The 17,683-nt window shown below is 42.9% G+C and overlaps 1 protein-coding gene across 9 annotated transcripts in view; it reads right to left on the bottom strand.

Moving 5' to 3' along the window:
* The window catches only part of ZNF536 (zinc finger protein 536), a 557,864-nt gene that overhangs the window by 261,731 nt on the left and 278,450 nt on the right, over positions 1-17,683 (bottom strand). For 8 of the 9 annotated variants that reach the window (XM_083163799.1, XM_083163798.1, XM_083163802.1 and 5 more), the window contains exon 6: positions 4,555-4,707. The exons of the other annotated variant lie outside the window; for it this stretch is intronic. In XM_083163799.1, coding sequence (XP_083019925.1) covers positions 4,555-4,707 — 153 coding nt within the window. The remainder of the gene's footprint in view (positions 1-4,554; positions 4,708-17,683) is intronic. 9 annotated transcript variants of the gene reach the window in all.

The raw sequence follows: 17,683 nt of genomic DNA on the forward strand, positions 1-17,683 counted from the left end.
ACCTACCCTACTCCCACCTGTGCTACCCACACTAATATACCCTCACACCTCCCCTACTCCCACCTGTAGTATCCATACTAATACACCATCACACCTCCCCTGCTCCCACCTGTAGTATCCACATTAATACACCCTCACACCTACCCTACCCCCACCTATACTACCCCCACTAATACACCCTCACACCTCCCCTACCCCCACCTATACTACCCACACTAATACACCCTCTCACATACCCTACTCCCACCTATACTACACACACTAATACACCCTCTCACATAAAAAATTACCATATTACTGTATTATCAATAATAAAAAAAAAACCTGAAGTTGAAAAAATACATATGATACTGTAGATGTTATTGGTAAAACTTACACTTAAGTTTTATAATATAGATATTTTATAATATCAGTTTTATAATAAAAAAGATATACTATTTTTGAAAATTATAATTATAATTCAACAGTGTTTTAACACTCATCTTATTTAAAATGTCCCTATTGTGTCACTAACCTAACTAACACTAGTTTAGATTTATTTAAGGAAAAAAAAGTAGAATTGAACTACGTAGATTCTTGCCCAATGTTCAGCGTTAAGAGTTTAATCTGTTTGAAGTTTTTCTTTATTCAACCGAGATTTACAATTTATCCTTCTGTATAACTTGTGATATTTATTTAGAATTTCCAAATCTCTTTACTTAAGTAATGCAAGAAGAGATGAATGGCCAGTTCAGTTGCAGTGAAGAGTCAGTACATTAATATATATATATATATAAATAAATTGTATACCCCAAAGCATATATATATATATATATATATATATATATATATATATATATATATTGTAAACCTGGAGATCTTTTACACAGCTGCTTATTGCTAAACAGTGTCTTGTCCAGAAGGGGACAATCTGTGTCTCTAATTGCTGTCACTGAAGCCGAGATTCATTATGTGACTTTCCCATTAAAATGTGAGCATTAATTTATATAATGAAATATCACCCACTGCAGTGTTCATTAGCCATGCCCTACTGTATACTGAACATTGTTAGCTACCTAGAAACTGTAGTTAATTTCGCTAATGGATATTTCCCTACTTAGTGTTTGCTATGAAATTTATACTGTAACATTACCTCTTAAACTTTTAAAGAAATTTAAATTCAATCAATTATTCCCAACAAAAGTTTGGGATGTCATTAAGCCAGAAATTGCAAGCACTGCATTGTTACAAGTTGGAAAAAAAGAGAAATTAAACAAAAAAAGAGAAAAATAAACAGTTTTTGAGAAAAGCAGAGATAGATGAATTAAGCTGAGTCCGATAACGTGATCACGCGGCTTGTGACGGAGGGTGCAAAACATTTAAACCCAACAAACAAGGAAGTTTGTTTTTTTCATATCCATGGAAAGAGCCAAACTTCCTTGTTTGTTGGGTTTAAATGAGAGCGTAAATCGCAAATACAGAAAAAAAAAAAAACTAAATCAAATAGGGTTACTGTTTTAACTAATCCCGACATTCAAAAAGCTATGTAGCACCTTTATTTATTATTTATTTATTAATAATTTCTGATATTCCATTCTACTTGATCTGAAAAACCTGGAAGCATTATAGTAGGTGAAAATGGGCAAAAACAGCCAAGGAATGTTGTGTATTCTTGAAATCACCAGGAACAGGGTAATGAGAAATATAAAGGTTATAGCTACATCACTATCAATAATTCTGCTGTTTTTAGGACTACTGTACATAGAGATGTTGTGCAACTTGTGTGCAGTAAGTATATTTCTTATAGAGGGTGCAGGCTCCCAATAGAGCAGTGGTTCCCAACCTGGGGTACTAGCACTCCTGTGGATACTCTGCAGACCGGTTGGGGGTACTTGAAAATAATATTGGTAATGGCAGAAGAAGAGGAAGAAGTGTCCTGATGGCAGAAGAAGTCTCCCATTGCAGTGGAGATCAACCACATCACGTTACTTCTGGTTCCGTCTGCAGCGCCATCAGCATCTCCGCGTGCTTTTGCCCGACAATACACTGGGAGCTACCCGCACTGCCCTCAGACATTAGCGATCATCTGCCCCATGCTGACACAGGTAAAGGAAGCAGCAGCATTAATCCTACAGGCATTAGCGGGAACCCCGGAGACAGCACACAGCCAGCGCCCAGACACAGAGGGACCCGATTCCTGACCGCACACTACTCCTCCGCTACCGGAGACAGTACACAACCAGCGGCCAGACACAGTGGGACCCGATTCCTGACTGCACACTACTCCTCCGCTACTCCTTAATATAAGGACACGTAGACCGCTCACTTCCACTCAACTTGTAAGTTCTGTGAATATTCCAAATTGTGAGGAGGGGTATTCATAAATGAAATGCATAATCAAGGGGTACGGGAGAGGAACAGCTGCCCTAGAGCACTTAATATAATATTATCCTAATTTAAACAGCTGCAAGCTGTCTGTGGTTGTTACACCTCTGGGCAATGGCACCATTTTTAATAACTAGTTCTATCTGCTTAAAACATACTGTTCAGAGGACTTAGACAAACAGTTGAAGTTGCGCTTACATAAAATTCCATTCTTACCGCTTAGCGCCACAAACTTTATTCTCTAAAAAAAAAATATTTACTACTAAAATATAACTAATTTCAACCTCTCTATGACATAATTACTACCTAGAGTGAGTGTTTGCATGGGACTGTTTGCATGGGACTGTTTGCATGTATTTTACATACATTGGGCCAAATGTAATAGGGTGAGAGTTTCAGAAAGTGAGAGATTTTGGGAGAGTTTCCCCATGTTTTTTAAAGCAGCAATCAATTACATGGCAAAATCAACCTGGTTTTCCAGTGTAATTGGTTGCTGCTTTAAAAAACATGGGAAAACTCTCCCAAAATCTCTCACTTTCTGAAACTCTCACCCTATTACATTTGGCCCATTATGTCTATGTGCCTAGAACCGTCTTTACCACCTAGTAACATGCAAGGTGATACAAGGGCCATCTCAAAGACTGTGCTTGATAAATGACCGTTAGAAGCCTGTGGATGCCTCCTCAGTGTGTGTGTGTGTGTGTGTGGGGGGTGGTGGTTTCAGGTCTTTTCAAAATTGGGAAATGCACTTTTGCAACACTTTGGTACTTTTAAAAATGGCACTATTCATCTGTCTTCTGCTCCACGCTTATTATCACCTGTCTACGTCAATACTTGTAGCGCTGCCTCCTATTACCCTTACCCTGCTACGTCTCTTTACCCTTACCCTCCTATGTCTCTTTACCCTTACCCTCCTATGTCTCTTTACCCTTACCCTCCTATGACTCTTTACCCTTGATGGCCTCTATTCATCTTCAATGGTCATTAGAAGCTTCTAACCAACAGTTAAAAGGGGTCTGTCATGAAATGTCAACATAAATAAACCCTCATTAATTACTGTATGAGAGTGTATGGAATTTGTTGTCTCAGAGGATCCAAGACCAGCAAACTCCTACGGTGTAATGTGTTCCACAAAGGAGCTGCTTCAGATGGGTCAGATGTTATCAGAAATGTGGAGGCAAAAGGATGGGTATTCCAGGGCGGTGACTGAGGGTGGCTAGAAATGAATGCAAAATTGTTATTGACATTCTAAGACGCACAGATGCAGATGTAGGAGGCCATGGTCAGACAGACACACTGTACTTGATGGCGCAACCAATGGTCAATGGAAGGGAACAATAAGTTTCACCGAAACTAAAAGTGGTCATCTCGCCCCTTGCATATTTAGATGCATGGGTGTACGGAAGAGAAACAGTGTGTAGCACGATCAGCAGTCACAGAAGGCCGTAGACCAAGAGATGCTGCTGTGTGTGCTGTTTTAGAATCAGCCCTTTAATGTTTAATAAACAATTTAGCCGTAAGTAAATTTTCCCCGGCTGTTTGGTCCACACTTCTCCACATGGCATACCCTTTTACACCACTTACAGATATAAAAGTTAGGTCGCTCACTTATATAACAGCCAACATAACAGAACTGAGACTGATGTTTTGAGAGGCACTTGGAAAGTACGGTGATCCCAGCAGAAAAGGCCAGTACCTAGCTGCGCAAGTCCTGCATCCTGTACTGTTCTACTAAACCCATGCATCTCCTAATCAATTCCCCAACACCAGGCCGCTAAGGTGAAGAGTTGCCACAATCCTGCTAAGGCTACACTGATATCACAGTGACAAGAAACTAAGCAGTCAAATGCAAGGACTGCAAGTGGTCAGGAAAGACTGCTAGCCTTGCCCATGCTGCAGCAAATTAACCTAATCCACCGCGCCTGATTCAGATGCAACCCGCACATAATGTTCGCACAGTTGAGCCATTCAGATGCTCCACAGATGTATATAATGCCAAGACCATAAACGGGGTGTATTGTATAACGCTACTTTCAGGATAGTGCATATAAAACGTACAAAGGCAGCGGGGGCTAGGTCCCCCTTCACGTGGCACGGCAGCCAGTCAGCCCTGTTTCTAGTAAAATCATAAGACTTCACGTTAAAACAAGTTTGAATTTCAAATCTACTTGTCTTCTCCTGGGTCCTTACCTGTGTGTATCCTCAAATGCACCTTTAGGTGATGTGAAGTCCTAAAGGTTTTTCCACAGTAAGGGCAGTCCTTCACAGCTGAGCCCAGGTTCCTATCCCTCATCATAGCTGGCTGCTGCGCGCCCACACATCTTGCAGTGTCGTCCCCCATATCTGTAACACAGAGACGATCACTTTTGTAGCATCACGCCAGCCAGTTCAGTTATAACGGGGACAGAATCGCTACTTTGCCTGTCTCTCCCATTTCTCCTCTCAATTCTTCTGATTACCATTCTTGGGGATAATTTCATCTTTTTTAATCATTATTTTTAAGCAGCATATGGTATCATAATGGCGAAAGGCGTTAAAGAAGAGAAGCGCCAGCTGTGGAGGCAGATGCCTGCTATTTATTTCTGCAAGTCAAACACCCAAAAGTTTGAATTCAGAACAAGTCCAACGTAATCAGGTGGCTTTACTTTTACTTTACCTAATTGTGATCAATGGAATCCTTGGATCTGCTCGGCTTGATATCAATTATTCATTTTAAGGGGGGTTTAAAATCTGGAAGCAACATTCTATGTCTAAAGGGGACCCCCGACACTGAATCCCACCCAGCACTGGGGAGCCCCAACATGCCCATGTGGAAGATTACAGGTTTTTTACAGAAAGGCTTAATTGCATAGCTTTTATTAGTTATTATTATTGTAAATGTTATTTATATAGTGCACAAGGTGTCTGCGGTGTCTTACCGAGATGAAAAAAAACAAAACACAATCGTACATGAAAACACAGGACAACATAGGATAGCAACTAACATAATGATGAAACCAACATCAGGGTGGATCCAGAAGGAATGAACTATGGTGTGACCAGTAGAACGACTTACTATGGTCTGCAAGCACTGAGTCGCAACCGCGGATGCGGTGGAGCAATGTTTTTCTACACCAATGGGCCTAATTCAGCTTGGATCCCTAATTAGAGAATTCGTAGTCCAGTCGATTATTGATCTGCTTTGCGTGTGCAGTATTCTCATAGTTTGTACTCATATTGCGAATAAATATTGGTATGCATAGCGGTCGCAGTTTGATTGACAAGAAGCCAGCATTTAGGGGCAGAAACACAGAGTTCTCTGAATGTGTATGTGTAAACGCAGGCTTGGGTCTCTGACATCAGCGATGACCAGCCTGGTTCTGTAGCAGATTATTGGAAGCCTTGGAATTTTACACATGGAATAAAAACTGTTTGATATTTCGTTTTTTTGCATTCGCAATTCTTCGAGGATCGCTTGCTCTTTCTTTCTGGTCAGCGACTTTTTGATCGCAGGCAACTGCTTTTTCTCTAAATAACAACTCAGGCTGAATTAGGCCCAATGTGACTTATACCCCTTTCAGATCGCACCTAATTAACGGGTTCATGCTGGTTTGTTGCCGGTTCGAACCAGTAATAGGGGTGATGTCAAAGGGCTTACCGGGTCCAGCAAACTGGCAGCAACCCCGTAAAAAAGAAGGGTTCTTACCAGTTTGTTGCCAGGTTGCTTTGCAGTGTGAACGGGTTAATTAGGTCGAACGACCGGATCCCGGTCACACTGATGGAGGAGGCAGTGCTTGGAGCAGCATCAGCTCCAAGCGCTGCCTCCTCCACCGCCCCCGAAGATGCTCTGAACCACCCCGCATGATGTCAGCGAACCGGCAATATTGCGGGGTCGCTGAAGGGGCAAGAGAGAGCAAAATAAAGGGTCGCTTTGAGACTAAAAAATTTCCAAGTACCAGTGCGACCCTTCATTTTGTAATCTGAAAGCGATATCAGTCTCACCATGCATGCGACCCTGACTGACTGCGCCCAGAGTCGCCATACCGATTCAGTCGCACGGCTTCTGAAATGTACTAGAAATGTATTGGCAGCTGGCGGACAGAGAGCGAGAGGAGACTATTGGGGAACATCGGGAGGAGATCACATCTCTGCTTGTCTAAGACACTTTTTAAATGATATTTTGGTTCAGAATAGGATGCGGCAGCCTTAATTGTGAGCCTGTGACAGACAAGACAAAGTAAAAGTTTGTGGCCAGGGTACTAAGCATTTAATTTAATGAGACATATTGAACAATTCTGCTATCCTTTATTCTAGTTCCCATTTCGAGATACATTTTTTAAAAGAACAGCTGCGTTCACTTTATTGGTGGCTGGTGATTCGTCCGTGTGTACACAGTATCTGGCATTAAATTAATATAAATACACGCATTCGTCTGCTCTATAGCCGGTATTGATCACTAATAGCTTTCGAACGCTAGCAGCTTAATTAATGCTAGCGCGGAAACATTACTTCATTGAATTGCCTCAGCCATATGTGTGGGGAACGAATTCTATTGTTATCTTATCAATATTTACACAGCTGTTAAATTAACTAGGACTTGTTTAAGAAAAGGGAAGAAGGGGGAAAAAACAAATAAAAGATCTTTCACGGAAGGAGGGCGAAAAACATTCCCGGCCTCAAGAAAGCCTCCTACAGTACGTGACAGTCGCCGAGGCCATATAGACTGTAAAACACAAATAAATAGACAGGTGTGCTATCTGCCTATGAATATATATAGGAAATCCACTCAAATGTTTCATTTTTTTTCCTTATGCATCATCCGTTCAATTAAAATAAGATGGCTTGCGAATGTTTATATAGTTTTATGTCTGCTAAATACTAAGATCAGCTTCTCAAAAGCGGTTACGATTTTAAGAGCCAAGACATTGTTGCAACAAAGTAGAGACAGTAAAAGTGGGTACACATTGATACAATCATCACCCCGTTCCTCCAATATCGAGGAATGGGCCTTCCATTGCATAGTTGTGTCCGCTGTACCGATCCAGACTTGTTAGCGGTTTAGAGGCTTTTAGTGCTGTTGTAAAAGGCGGAGTTAGCATCTTATGTGCTGCACCATTGACCTCTCTATCCTTATAAAGGAGGCGCTAGCTCACCTCCTTACCCTGCTGCACCCCCACCTTACAGGGGGCACAACTGAATACACAAACAAGCCCAGCTGATCAGGAGTGTTTACCCCATCAGCCAGGGATTGAACACATGTGTGCCCACCTTCACACTAGTCCTGGCTACCTGTCATGGTCTCCTGATAGGGAAAAGAGGGGATGTATTAGCGGTAACCCCGCAATGTCAACATTGAACATGTTGGCATCTGTAAAATGTTGACATTTTCACAATGCCAATATGTGAAACATCAACCTCATACACGGACCAGGGAAATGGGTTAGGCAACGGGAGGGTTAGGGTTAAGATATGAGAGTGGAGTTTACAGTTAGGCACTAATGAGATTGAGTGGGATGTTAGCAGTTAGACTAGACCACCAGTTATGGCGACATTCCATTCATGTCAACATTTCATCAGTGTCATATCAAGGCGGTCAATGACGAAATACCAACCATTTTGAAATGCTGCATGTCAACATTCTGTAAATGTCGACATTTCCTTGTCGACAAGATATACCACACCCAGAAGGGCAGGGAGTAAGGGCCCAGTCTACTATTTATTTGATATAGGCCAGAAAAAATCTCTGCCTTACAAGTAAACGGTTTACCACCATTATTACAAAATGTATTATTACCAATATTATCTGCAGTTTTTTTCTGCAGTTTTTATTGAAGCTAGTGTCTGCTCCCCTGAACTCCCAGGTCCTGAGCTGCTGGGAGGCACTAGAACATCACTTGAGGTGAGGCAATGCCCTGGAATAGCGATTAAAAGAAGAAATTGGAGGTGAGAGGATCGGAGCGGGAGAAAGGTTTAGAAGTGTTGGGGGCTGCTGACATGCTCATGGAGAGCAGTAGATACTCTCTCATGGGTGGAGCAGGAAACACCACCATGAGAGAAGCACTGTGATTCCCCATGTCGTGGATGGATCCGGACACCCTATCACAAGTGGAGCAGGACACACCCCCATGGGTGGAGCAGGACACGCCCCCATAGTCATCATGCCAGGCCTAGGTGTTCAAAGCACAATCTCCTTAATATTACTTTTCTGTAAATGTGCAAGTATTGTATTATATTCAGCCTTCCAGTACTGGCAATTAAAAAGTCAGTTTGGTGCTGATTTAGAAACTCATTGCAAATACTGAAGGATTTAAATGATGTCACATGTGGAATAACGGTAGGAGAGAAAACACACACTCACATAGTAATAAAGGTATTTGAAGCACTTTGGTTTAATTTCAAAATACTTTGAAATTAGTGAAGGAATTAAATTTAATCTTCTGTGGTTTTTTTTTTAAACTTGTCATCTTAAAATACTAGTGGCATTTGAGAAGTGACTTCCGTACGCCTCACTAAACATTTGGGTTATTTAAAATTAGTAAGGGTCGTTTAAAAATGGCGTAGCTCCGTAAATAACCTGCCAGCGCTGTCGAGGCTTCACAAAGGTCTCTCTGCTGCACACTGAAATATGGAAGAACATTTCGCAGGGAGACGATTTGAAGGTCTGTGTATACTCTGAAGTAATACGGGACAAGGTATGGGCGAAATACTGATTGATAGAATCCCCACAGAATCCCCACAACCAAATGTCAATGGACAAGGGGCCTTATTCTGGTTTACACGCTCAACCTCTCGTTCGCATGGGGGAGCAATGTTTTCCTTATGCGCATTTCTGCGCATGTGCATATGCTGAGTGCGAGCAGGCATGGCGAACTGCTAGTTCGCTGTCCCGTTCGCACCTTCCAGCATGGGTGGGGGACGGCGGCAAGGGCACGAGCCCATGGGAAAACCCAGCATTTCATGGGTGTTTTCATGAAAACGCTGGGCGTTCCCATGGAAAATAGGCAGTGATGCGGCTGCCCGGGGCAGGCAGCTGATATCACCGACTGTCAGCTGCCTGCCCTCTTCCCATACTGGGAGCACACAAAGCTAAGACACCAGAGAGTGTCTTAGTTTTGCATGCTCCTTCCAAATCATTCAATGGTTGTGACCATCATATTATTTGGCCCCCGCATCCAAGGCTGTGATTGGATGTTTATGCAAAACATTCACATCCATCCTAAACTGTGCGCGTGGGGGGGGGGGGGCTGTGCAAGCAGTGGGCGGCATTTAATAGACACACAGTGCTGTGAAACTCGTAGCATTGCGTGTGGACCAGAATAAGGTAACAGAAGGGACAGAACACAACAATCAACATAACGACAACATCAAAATACCAACGCCAAAAGGTACAATCACAGATGAACCACATTGTGGACAGCCAAAAATATTGACACAAATAATAATACTGAATACAATTTTTCAAGATTTTTTCCACAAAAACCAACTTGTTCATACTTGCCACAGTGGAGCTTACAATCTATATTCCCTACTACACACAGATGGAGCGCCTCTCGGTCAGTGCTGGGAATTGCCAGATTGGCGATTTCCAGCAAGAGCTGGCGAAGAGGCACTATATCTGACCGGGGCGTGTGAGCGTCTCAGATGCACACGCGTCCCCGTCAAGGGAGTTGGGCAGGGTTTGGGGGGGGGGGGGGGTGCTGAGAGATACGGGGGAGTGACTGGGAGTCGGCGGAGGGCCCAGACAGAATGCAGCGCGCGAGCACGCATGTCCCCTTCCGTCTGATGGTGGGTCCTGTCAGTTGACGATAGAATTGCCATGACCCACAACAAAAAGGTGCTCCAACTGTACACACAGAAACACTAGGTTTAATTTGTTGGCAGTCAATTAACCTACCAGTATATTTTTGCATTGTGCGAGGAAACCGGAGTACTCAGAGGAAACCCAAGCAAGCACAGGAAAAATATACAAACTCCACACAGTTAGGGACAAGATGGGAATTGAGCCCATAACCTCAGTGCTGTGAGGCAGTAATGCTAACCATTATGCCGTCTGTGCTGCCAGTTCAAATTCAAATAGGGAAGCCACACCCAATGCCAGTGAGTCAGTTTGGAATGGCAGTTGGTGGCAGTGGGTGTGGCTCCCCTATTTGAAGTTTGAACTGTGTAGCAGCCCCACCCCCAGATATTTAGAACTTATAAAACTCACCACAGCGCCTTGACAACCTCACCGCTCTGCTCCGAAAGTGAAGCCCGTAAACCAACCCTATTTATGCTGATCTCCAAGTCATCATGTGCCACATAAGTAATTTGTGCCTCCTGATGACTATTGCAGAAAACTGCTGCATTTTTACTACTTTTATTCGTTAAGTAAGCCTGAGCCATTTTAATGTGGAGACCATCCACAGCCACATTTTTAAAGACTACTTTTTATTATAATGAAGCTACGGAGGGAAACTGTAGCTGTAACTTGACGAGTAAGATGGATTCTGCCAATTTCTTCAATGATCTTATTGTAGGGCAATAAATCCCCAATATGCCCCTAACAAGGAAATACTGGTTGATAATTAAAATGTTATGCTACCCACAGTGAATAAAACTAATTTAGGCATTGTCTCCTTGTAATTTGCAGCAGAACGGCGGACTATAACTTCTGTCATAACGCTGAATGCTATGATAAAGAAGACATCACACACGTCCGTTTCCACCACACGCCTGGCCCGTGGGCCATCGGTTGGAGACCCCCGTTAAAATCACTTGTTTGCTTATGCAAATGCGCTAAAAGCCATGCTAGTAGAGTTTCAAAGGCCACATAAAATCTCAGACAGCAGATGGCAATCTGTTTCAACCGATTGTCACCATCTTTAATGTGACGCTTTTCTCTAACGAACTTAACCACTTCAGCGCCAGGAGGCTCAACGAGGGAACACGAGACGGACAAAGAGGTTGCATCTCTGGGAAAGCTGCGAGACCTCAAAGACACCCCTTCTCTTTAGGGGGAAATATTGTTTACATAGAACCAATTTGCAGTCATAAAATTACATAAATATGGCATAAACATTTTAAATCTGCCTTTGACATGGTTTACAAACAGATAATGCAGAAAGAGCAGCCTTTAAGTGACTTCAGAACTGTTTACGAAACGAGATTGTTAAAATATTAACTTGTTCCCATCTACGGGTGGAAATCCGGCTGCGACGCTCAAAGTTTTTGTTGCAAAGTTTTTCTCGAATGCTGCGTGGGATTCAGGGAATCGTTTATTTTAAAACTTAATAGCATTGAAGCTTGCGATTGTATCTAGATTACATCTATATTTTTTTATTTACGAAGGGCGAAGATGTACAGATGGCAGATGGAATGTGAAGGTTCGATAGGGGGAAAGAAGAAGAAAATCCTATTGCACTCTGTGTTTTTGTTTTCTGTTGAGAACATGAACCCATGTAGATATGGTAATGACATACACTGGCAATTGAACATGCATATTAGAAATCCACAAAGGCGCAAGGCATCCATGGAGGAATGTGGGTGGCCAGAAGATGCGGCCTTTAAGATATTCCGAGCTATAAGCCTCTTATAAGAGACTGTTTTCGTCTGATGCTTGTGAATAAAGACTCTCGGAGCCTGTACACAATAGAAAGCCGCATGTCTCTGTTTTTATCACTTAAAAGAGGTGGGACCGGGAACTGCTTACTGTCTGTGACATTGCTTCGCCGCTTTATCAGTGTGTGACTGTACGTTGCAGTTTATACTGTAAAGGCATTCCAGTAGATCCACGATATTTACTGCTGTCACTCGACTCATGTTAAGATATCACAGAGTCCACTGGTCTACCAATGGCTCTGTTTAACATTCATTTTCTCTTATAATTGTTCAGTAAATCTGTTCTTGCAACGCACAGCCCTACAGTGGACGCCGGACACTGCGCGGTGAGTTCTAAATAACTTTTCTCATCTTGTCTTTCCTTCACGTCCCATCAGTTCCCCTTTGCCACCAGAGGATATAAGACCTAAGGGTACCCACACATGGGAGAGTCGAAGTTGGTGCCACAATTGTGCCCGAATCGCACGATCGTCATCTTTTGGCCAGTCGGGCAAAGCAAATATCTAGCTTTGCTGATACTGTAACTATCAAAAGATAACCAAGGACTTCTAATAATGGTCCTGATTCAGCATGGATCTCGAAAGCAAAGTCTTCCTCCAATGGGCGAAACCATGCTGTACTGCAGGTGGGGCAGATGAAACATGGACAGAGAGAGTTAGATTTGGGTGGGGTGTGTAAAAATCTATTTTACATGGGATGTTGCTATGGTCAACGAATCAGAATCTACTTCTTATTTATTTGCACCTACTAGAAGATAATAGATAGTATCTAATTGGCTGCCCCTAGCAAAATCCCATCTAAAATAGTACTCCCATCTTAGCAAATTTCCTCCAATAGTGTTAGTTCTGGTGTAAAATCAATGTCGACATGCACACTGGAAAACAGCCAACAAAAGGTCAGCACAGAACAGAATAGGTCAACACATTAAAGGGTAGTTTGAAGTTGTTTGGTGCCAATGTCGACACCTGATGATGTAGATGCCCAATTAGTGTACAGTATACACCCCCTATGCTTCCAGACACTTTACCATTCTAAATTGTAGCCCATGTGGATGGTAAACTATGAAAAAGTTCCAATAAATGGTGAAAAACTCATGCAGACCTTTTCTTGTGTCGACCATTGTCATGTCTTCCTTTTGTTTACTGTGAGCATATAAAAAATATGGTGTCGGCCTATTGACTGTCGACTGGGCATCCAGATCCCCTAACAGCTACAGACTAACTCAGAATCAGTCCACCAGTGTGAAGTATATTGACATTTATATTGTGCAGTTATATATATATATATATATGTACAGATGGGGCAGGTCCCATCTTGGCAGGGGATGGCGATGGCGACGCCAGTCGCCATCCCCCGCCAGCGCCATCTGCATAGCGAGAAGGGGACGCGCCAGCCGCTCCCCCGGGTCACCGCCGGCTTGTCGGCGGTAACCCGTGGTCCCCGCCGCCTGCCCGCACCCCCCTCCCAACCCTGTCCGTCTCCCCGTCTCCGATTCACCAGCAAGGAAGAGGCCTGCCCCATCTGTATATATATATATATATATATATATATATATATACGCACAGAATATATAAGGCAAACTTATCCTCACCTCTATGGGGTGAAATACCACCACTGACCACGAGAAGCCACTCAACAAACCAAATTATCCCTTTGTTTGCGTAAAGATGTCATAACAGAAAGTGAAAGCAATTTTTGCAGGGACACTGATCTGTTTCAAACTTGTTGGATACAGGGATGGCCATCATTGCCATTGATGGCAATAATGCAACTGGTCATCGATAGTGGCATACTATGCAATGGATGACCATCAATTTTTTTACTTATCGATGGTAATCCATTTTCTTGGACTGATTGGCCTTTGGGCCAATCAAAACACAGAGGCAGTGCTTCACAGGTGTCAGGGGCAGAGCTATGCTCCGTGTCCCGGCCTCCTGGGGGAAAAAACACTATTTGTTTATGCTTGACATCAATAGAGGGAAACCCTCTGGTTCTCCCTCATCAATGGCAAAACTATTCTACATCGCCCATGAACCATCGATGATTCTGGGAGAATGTGAAGAGGGAGTTGTGAAGACAGAGATTGGAGGTAGGAGCAGACAGAGACTGGGGGTGGCGTGGAGAGTTTGTGGGCTAAAAACTGTTACAGCTCGAAGCAAAAGTAAAAACAATCACAGCTCAAAGTGAAAGGACATTGCAGTAGCCGTCATTTTGACGGACTTTGAACTAGTATACATAATAATCGATGACATTTCATACTTTTAAACAAACAAAGGTACTTGTTTCCTAGCACGGCCACACCGATTTACATCGGGGTGGTCGTGTCGGAAAAATCGGGTCGATCGCTTCGCATGCGATTTGGTCGCATGCGATGCGATCGTCGCGACCGACCGATTTTGGACCCGATTTTTTTTTTTGAATCCCTGGGACCCGATTTTACATTGGATTCAATGTAAAATATTCCCAACCCCCCCAAATGTCACGGCGTACACCCCACCCCACGATAGACGCCAACCCGAAGCGTGGCGAGCGTAGCGAGCCCGCGAGGGGCGGCGGTGCGCGTCCTCCGACCTTTTCATTCCCCTACTATCCACGTCGGCGTGGAGTTGAGAATAGAATAGTGTGGCGAGCGCAGCGAGCCACCGAGCCCGAAGCGTGGCGAGCGCAGCGAGCCCCGCGAGGGGACGCGGATACCTTCACAGGTAAACGCGTCCCTTCGCGGACTTCACAGGTGTTCGCGTCGCCACGGACACCTGTGAAGCCCGCGAGGGGACGCGTATAACTGTGAAGGTATCCGCGTCCCCTCGCGGGGCTCGCTGCGCTCGCCACGCTTCGGGCTCGGTGGCTCGCTGCGCTCGCCACACTATTCTATTCTCAACTCCACGCCGACGTGGATAGTAGGGGAATGAAAAGGTCGGAGGACGCGCACCGCCGCCCCTCGCGGGCTCGCTGCGCTCGCCACGCTTCGGGTTGGCGTCTATCGTGGGGTGACGACGGGGACATCTAAAATGTGAAATGGGTCATATTGGCCCATTTCACATTTTTCACATTTTTTCAGGATTTCAATGTTAAAAAATCTTTTAACATTGAAGCCTATGTAAAAATCGGGGGCATCGCGTCGGGACCTATGTTAATGGTCCCGACCGACGCGATGCCCCCGATATTTTACCTTTCCCGACACGATTTCAATGTTAAAATATTTTTTAACATTGAAGCCTATAGGGAAATCGCGGGCATCGCGTTGGTCGCGTCGGGACCATTGTTAACGGTCCCGACCGACGCGATGCCCCCGATATTTTGTCCTAGCCGGCCAAATGGACCTGATTTCAAAGGAAATCGGGTCCATCGTATGGATCGTGTACCTTAACTAAAGGTACACGATCCATAAGATATGTGGCCGTGCTAGGAAACAAGTACCCAAACAAACAATAGAATACATGTCATTTGTGATTTTCCTAATAATAATAATAATAATAATAAATACTACAGGCAAGTAAAGGGCATAAGATACAAAAGCAAATTAGTATCTATCTCTCGATCCATTTACTGTATCTTTGTATCTTTCTATCTATCTATCTGTCTATAACAAGAAAACAAAAAACAGGAATTTAGATCAGATGAGACGATATAAGCGATCACATATGTGCGATATACTATACGTTACATCTATATTATGTGCAGCTGAGTAAAAATGATCTCTGTATCTCCCCCTCTCTATATATATATTTTAGTAAGATGAGATTACAACAGCCCTGAATCTATAAAAATAAATTACACCGCTGGAAAAGTCAATGATTAATTTCAAGTATTGAATTTATTTCAATATATTTCATTAACTTCTCCAGAAAAAAACACAGGCTGCACTTATTGCTAAAAAGCAAATATTAAATTAAAGCAACTTGCCGAATAAAAAAAAAAAAAACACAGAAGTTACGCATAACGTGCCTGAAATATCCATGTGAACTAACCCGCATTGTGCCAAGGATGTTTATTTTTTTGTGGTCCGTCTTAGTTCCATTTGATTACAAATAGGGGGGCAGTAGTAGAGACGGCGGAAATCTGCATTTAGTGGGGTAGACTTAATCCTAATCCGTCCTTTATTTCTCAACCTGCACTTTTATGCATTGAACGTAAAGGGCGTATTCAATACAGCCTCAGCATTCCCTTGCTTTGTGCCTCTGTATCTTATTCCTGCTGTCTCCAACTGTGGGGCGGAGAATAGGGGTTTTGTCTACTTTCTAAGGTTATAAAAGTTGATACATGAAATGATTTGTACTATGGTAAAAAAAACGGCACTTCCGTCATTTAAAAAAAAATTGCACTTGGATAAAACTAGGCATCGTGGTCCTCTAATTATATATAAAAAGGATGATTCTTCATCATGGTTACAATATTTTAACTACACAAAAGTGGCGTTGCTTAAAGATTTTAAAAAACATAAAAAGCTGACTAGCCCATCACTTATATCAGTTGTATTTCAAACTTCGACATCAAAAACGACTGTAAATCCACTTTATGGCAGGTATTGTACATCTGTGGATGTGGGAAAATCCTAAATGTGTGGCGGTACAAAGCAGAATACAGCCAATGTGCTGCTCAACTACAGAAACCACAAAATAAAATGCCATCTACAGTAGGTAACAAGTGTAGCCGTGCACGCCATATACTGGCTGAGTACTCACGCGTGCAGCAACAGCTGTTCCGTTATCTCGCCATCTCCTGAAGGTTGCAACTAATTAAAAGATTTTCAAAAATACTTTATTTGATTAAACCTGTTCTTAAATGTGTACAGGTTTAAAACAATTTTTATTACTTTTCAATCAATGAAATTTACATATCTTTAAACTTTGCTCTATTTTCATTTCCACCACATAAGGGAACTAAAAGCTCAGCTACCCCCACCTCCCGGGTTTATGCAAGAGTTATCTCTTACTGTTCTAGGCCGTTAAGGTGGTTGTTATATGTTAAATTTCACTGATAACTGTTGAAAAATAAAAAAAATCTGCCTAAACGCCAAGATTGAGATCAAAAGGTAGAATATGCAGTCCTAAGAATTCACGATGCAATTATAAATTACATTTTGCAATACTTGCGGTGGTAGTTTGCAAATTTTCTACTAAATGCAATCTGGCTGAAGTGTATGAAAAGGTGTGGTGACCTTAATGGACTGTAAAACTAACTTAGCAGAATCATACAAAATGCTGGTCCATACACACTAGGCGTTGTTGCCAAGCGTGTATGGACAACGATGATGGGGAAAATCGCACAGTGCATACACATTGAGCAATGTTCACCCTTCTGTACGATTTTCCCAGGGGTGAAAGACTTTCCATAGCAGGGCGCTATGGAAAGCCATCCACCCCGTCGCTCATCTGCTGGTAATACCAGCAGATGAGCGGCGGTGGCCGGCGATGATGTGGGACTACGCATCAGCGCTCATCGCTGCCCTGTACAAACTGGGCGACTTTTGAGCTGAATGCTGTCATTAAATTCTAGGTCTTTCTTTTTTACTTAAACCCCAAAAGTTACATGTAATTGTATTGGCCATTGGCCTAATTATTCATTGCTGGCAGAAAGTGAAACTACATCTCTTTCTCACACATGCACAAACACAGAAGGTAGCAGACTAGCTTTCAAGTTTTTGCTTTGAGCAGGCTTACTAGTATATATAGTAATATATGTGTGTGTGTGTGTGTGTGTATGTATATATATGTGTGTGTGTATATATATATATATATATATA

Source organism: Crinia signifera, chromosome 11, assembly GCF_055691185.1.
Source record: "Crinia signifera chromosome 11, ASM5569118v1, whole genome shotgun sequence".
Taxonomy (NCBI): domain Eukaryota; kingdom Metazoa; phylum Chordata; class Amphibia; order Anura; family Myobatrachidae; genus Crinia; species Crinia signifera.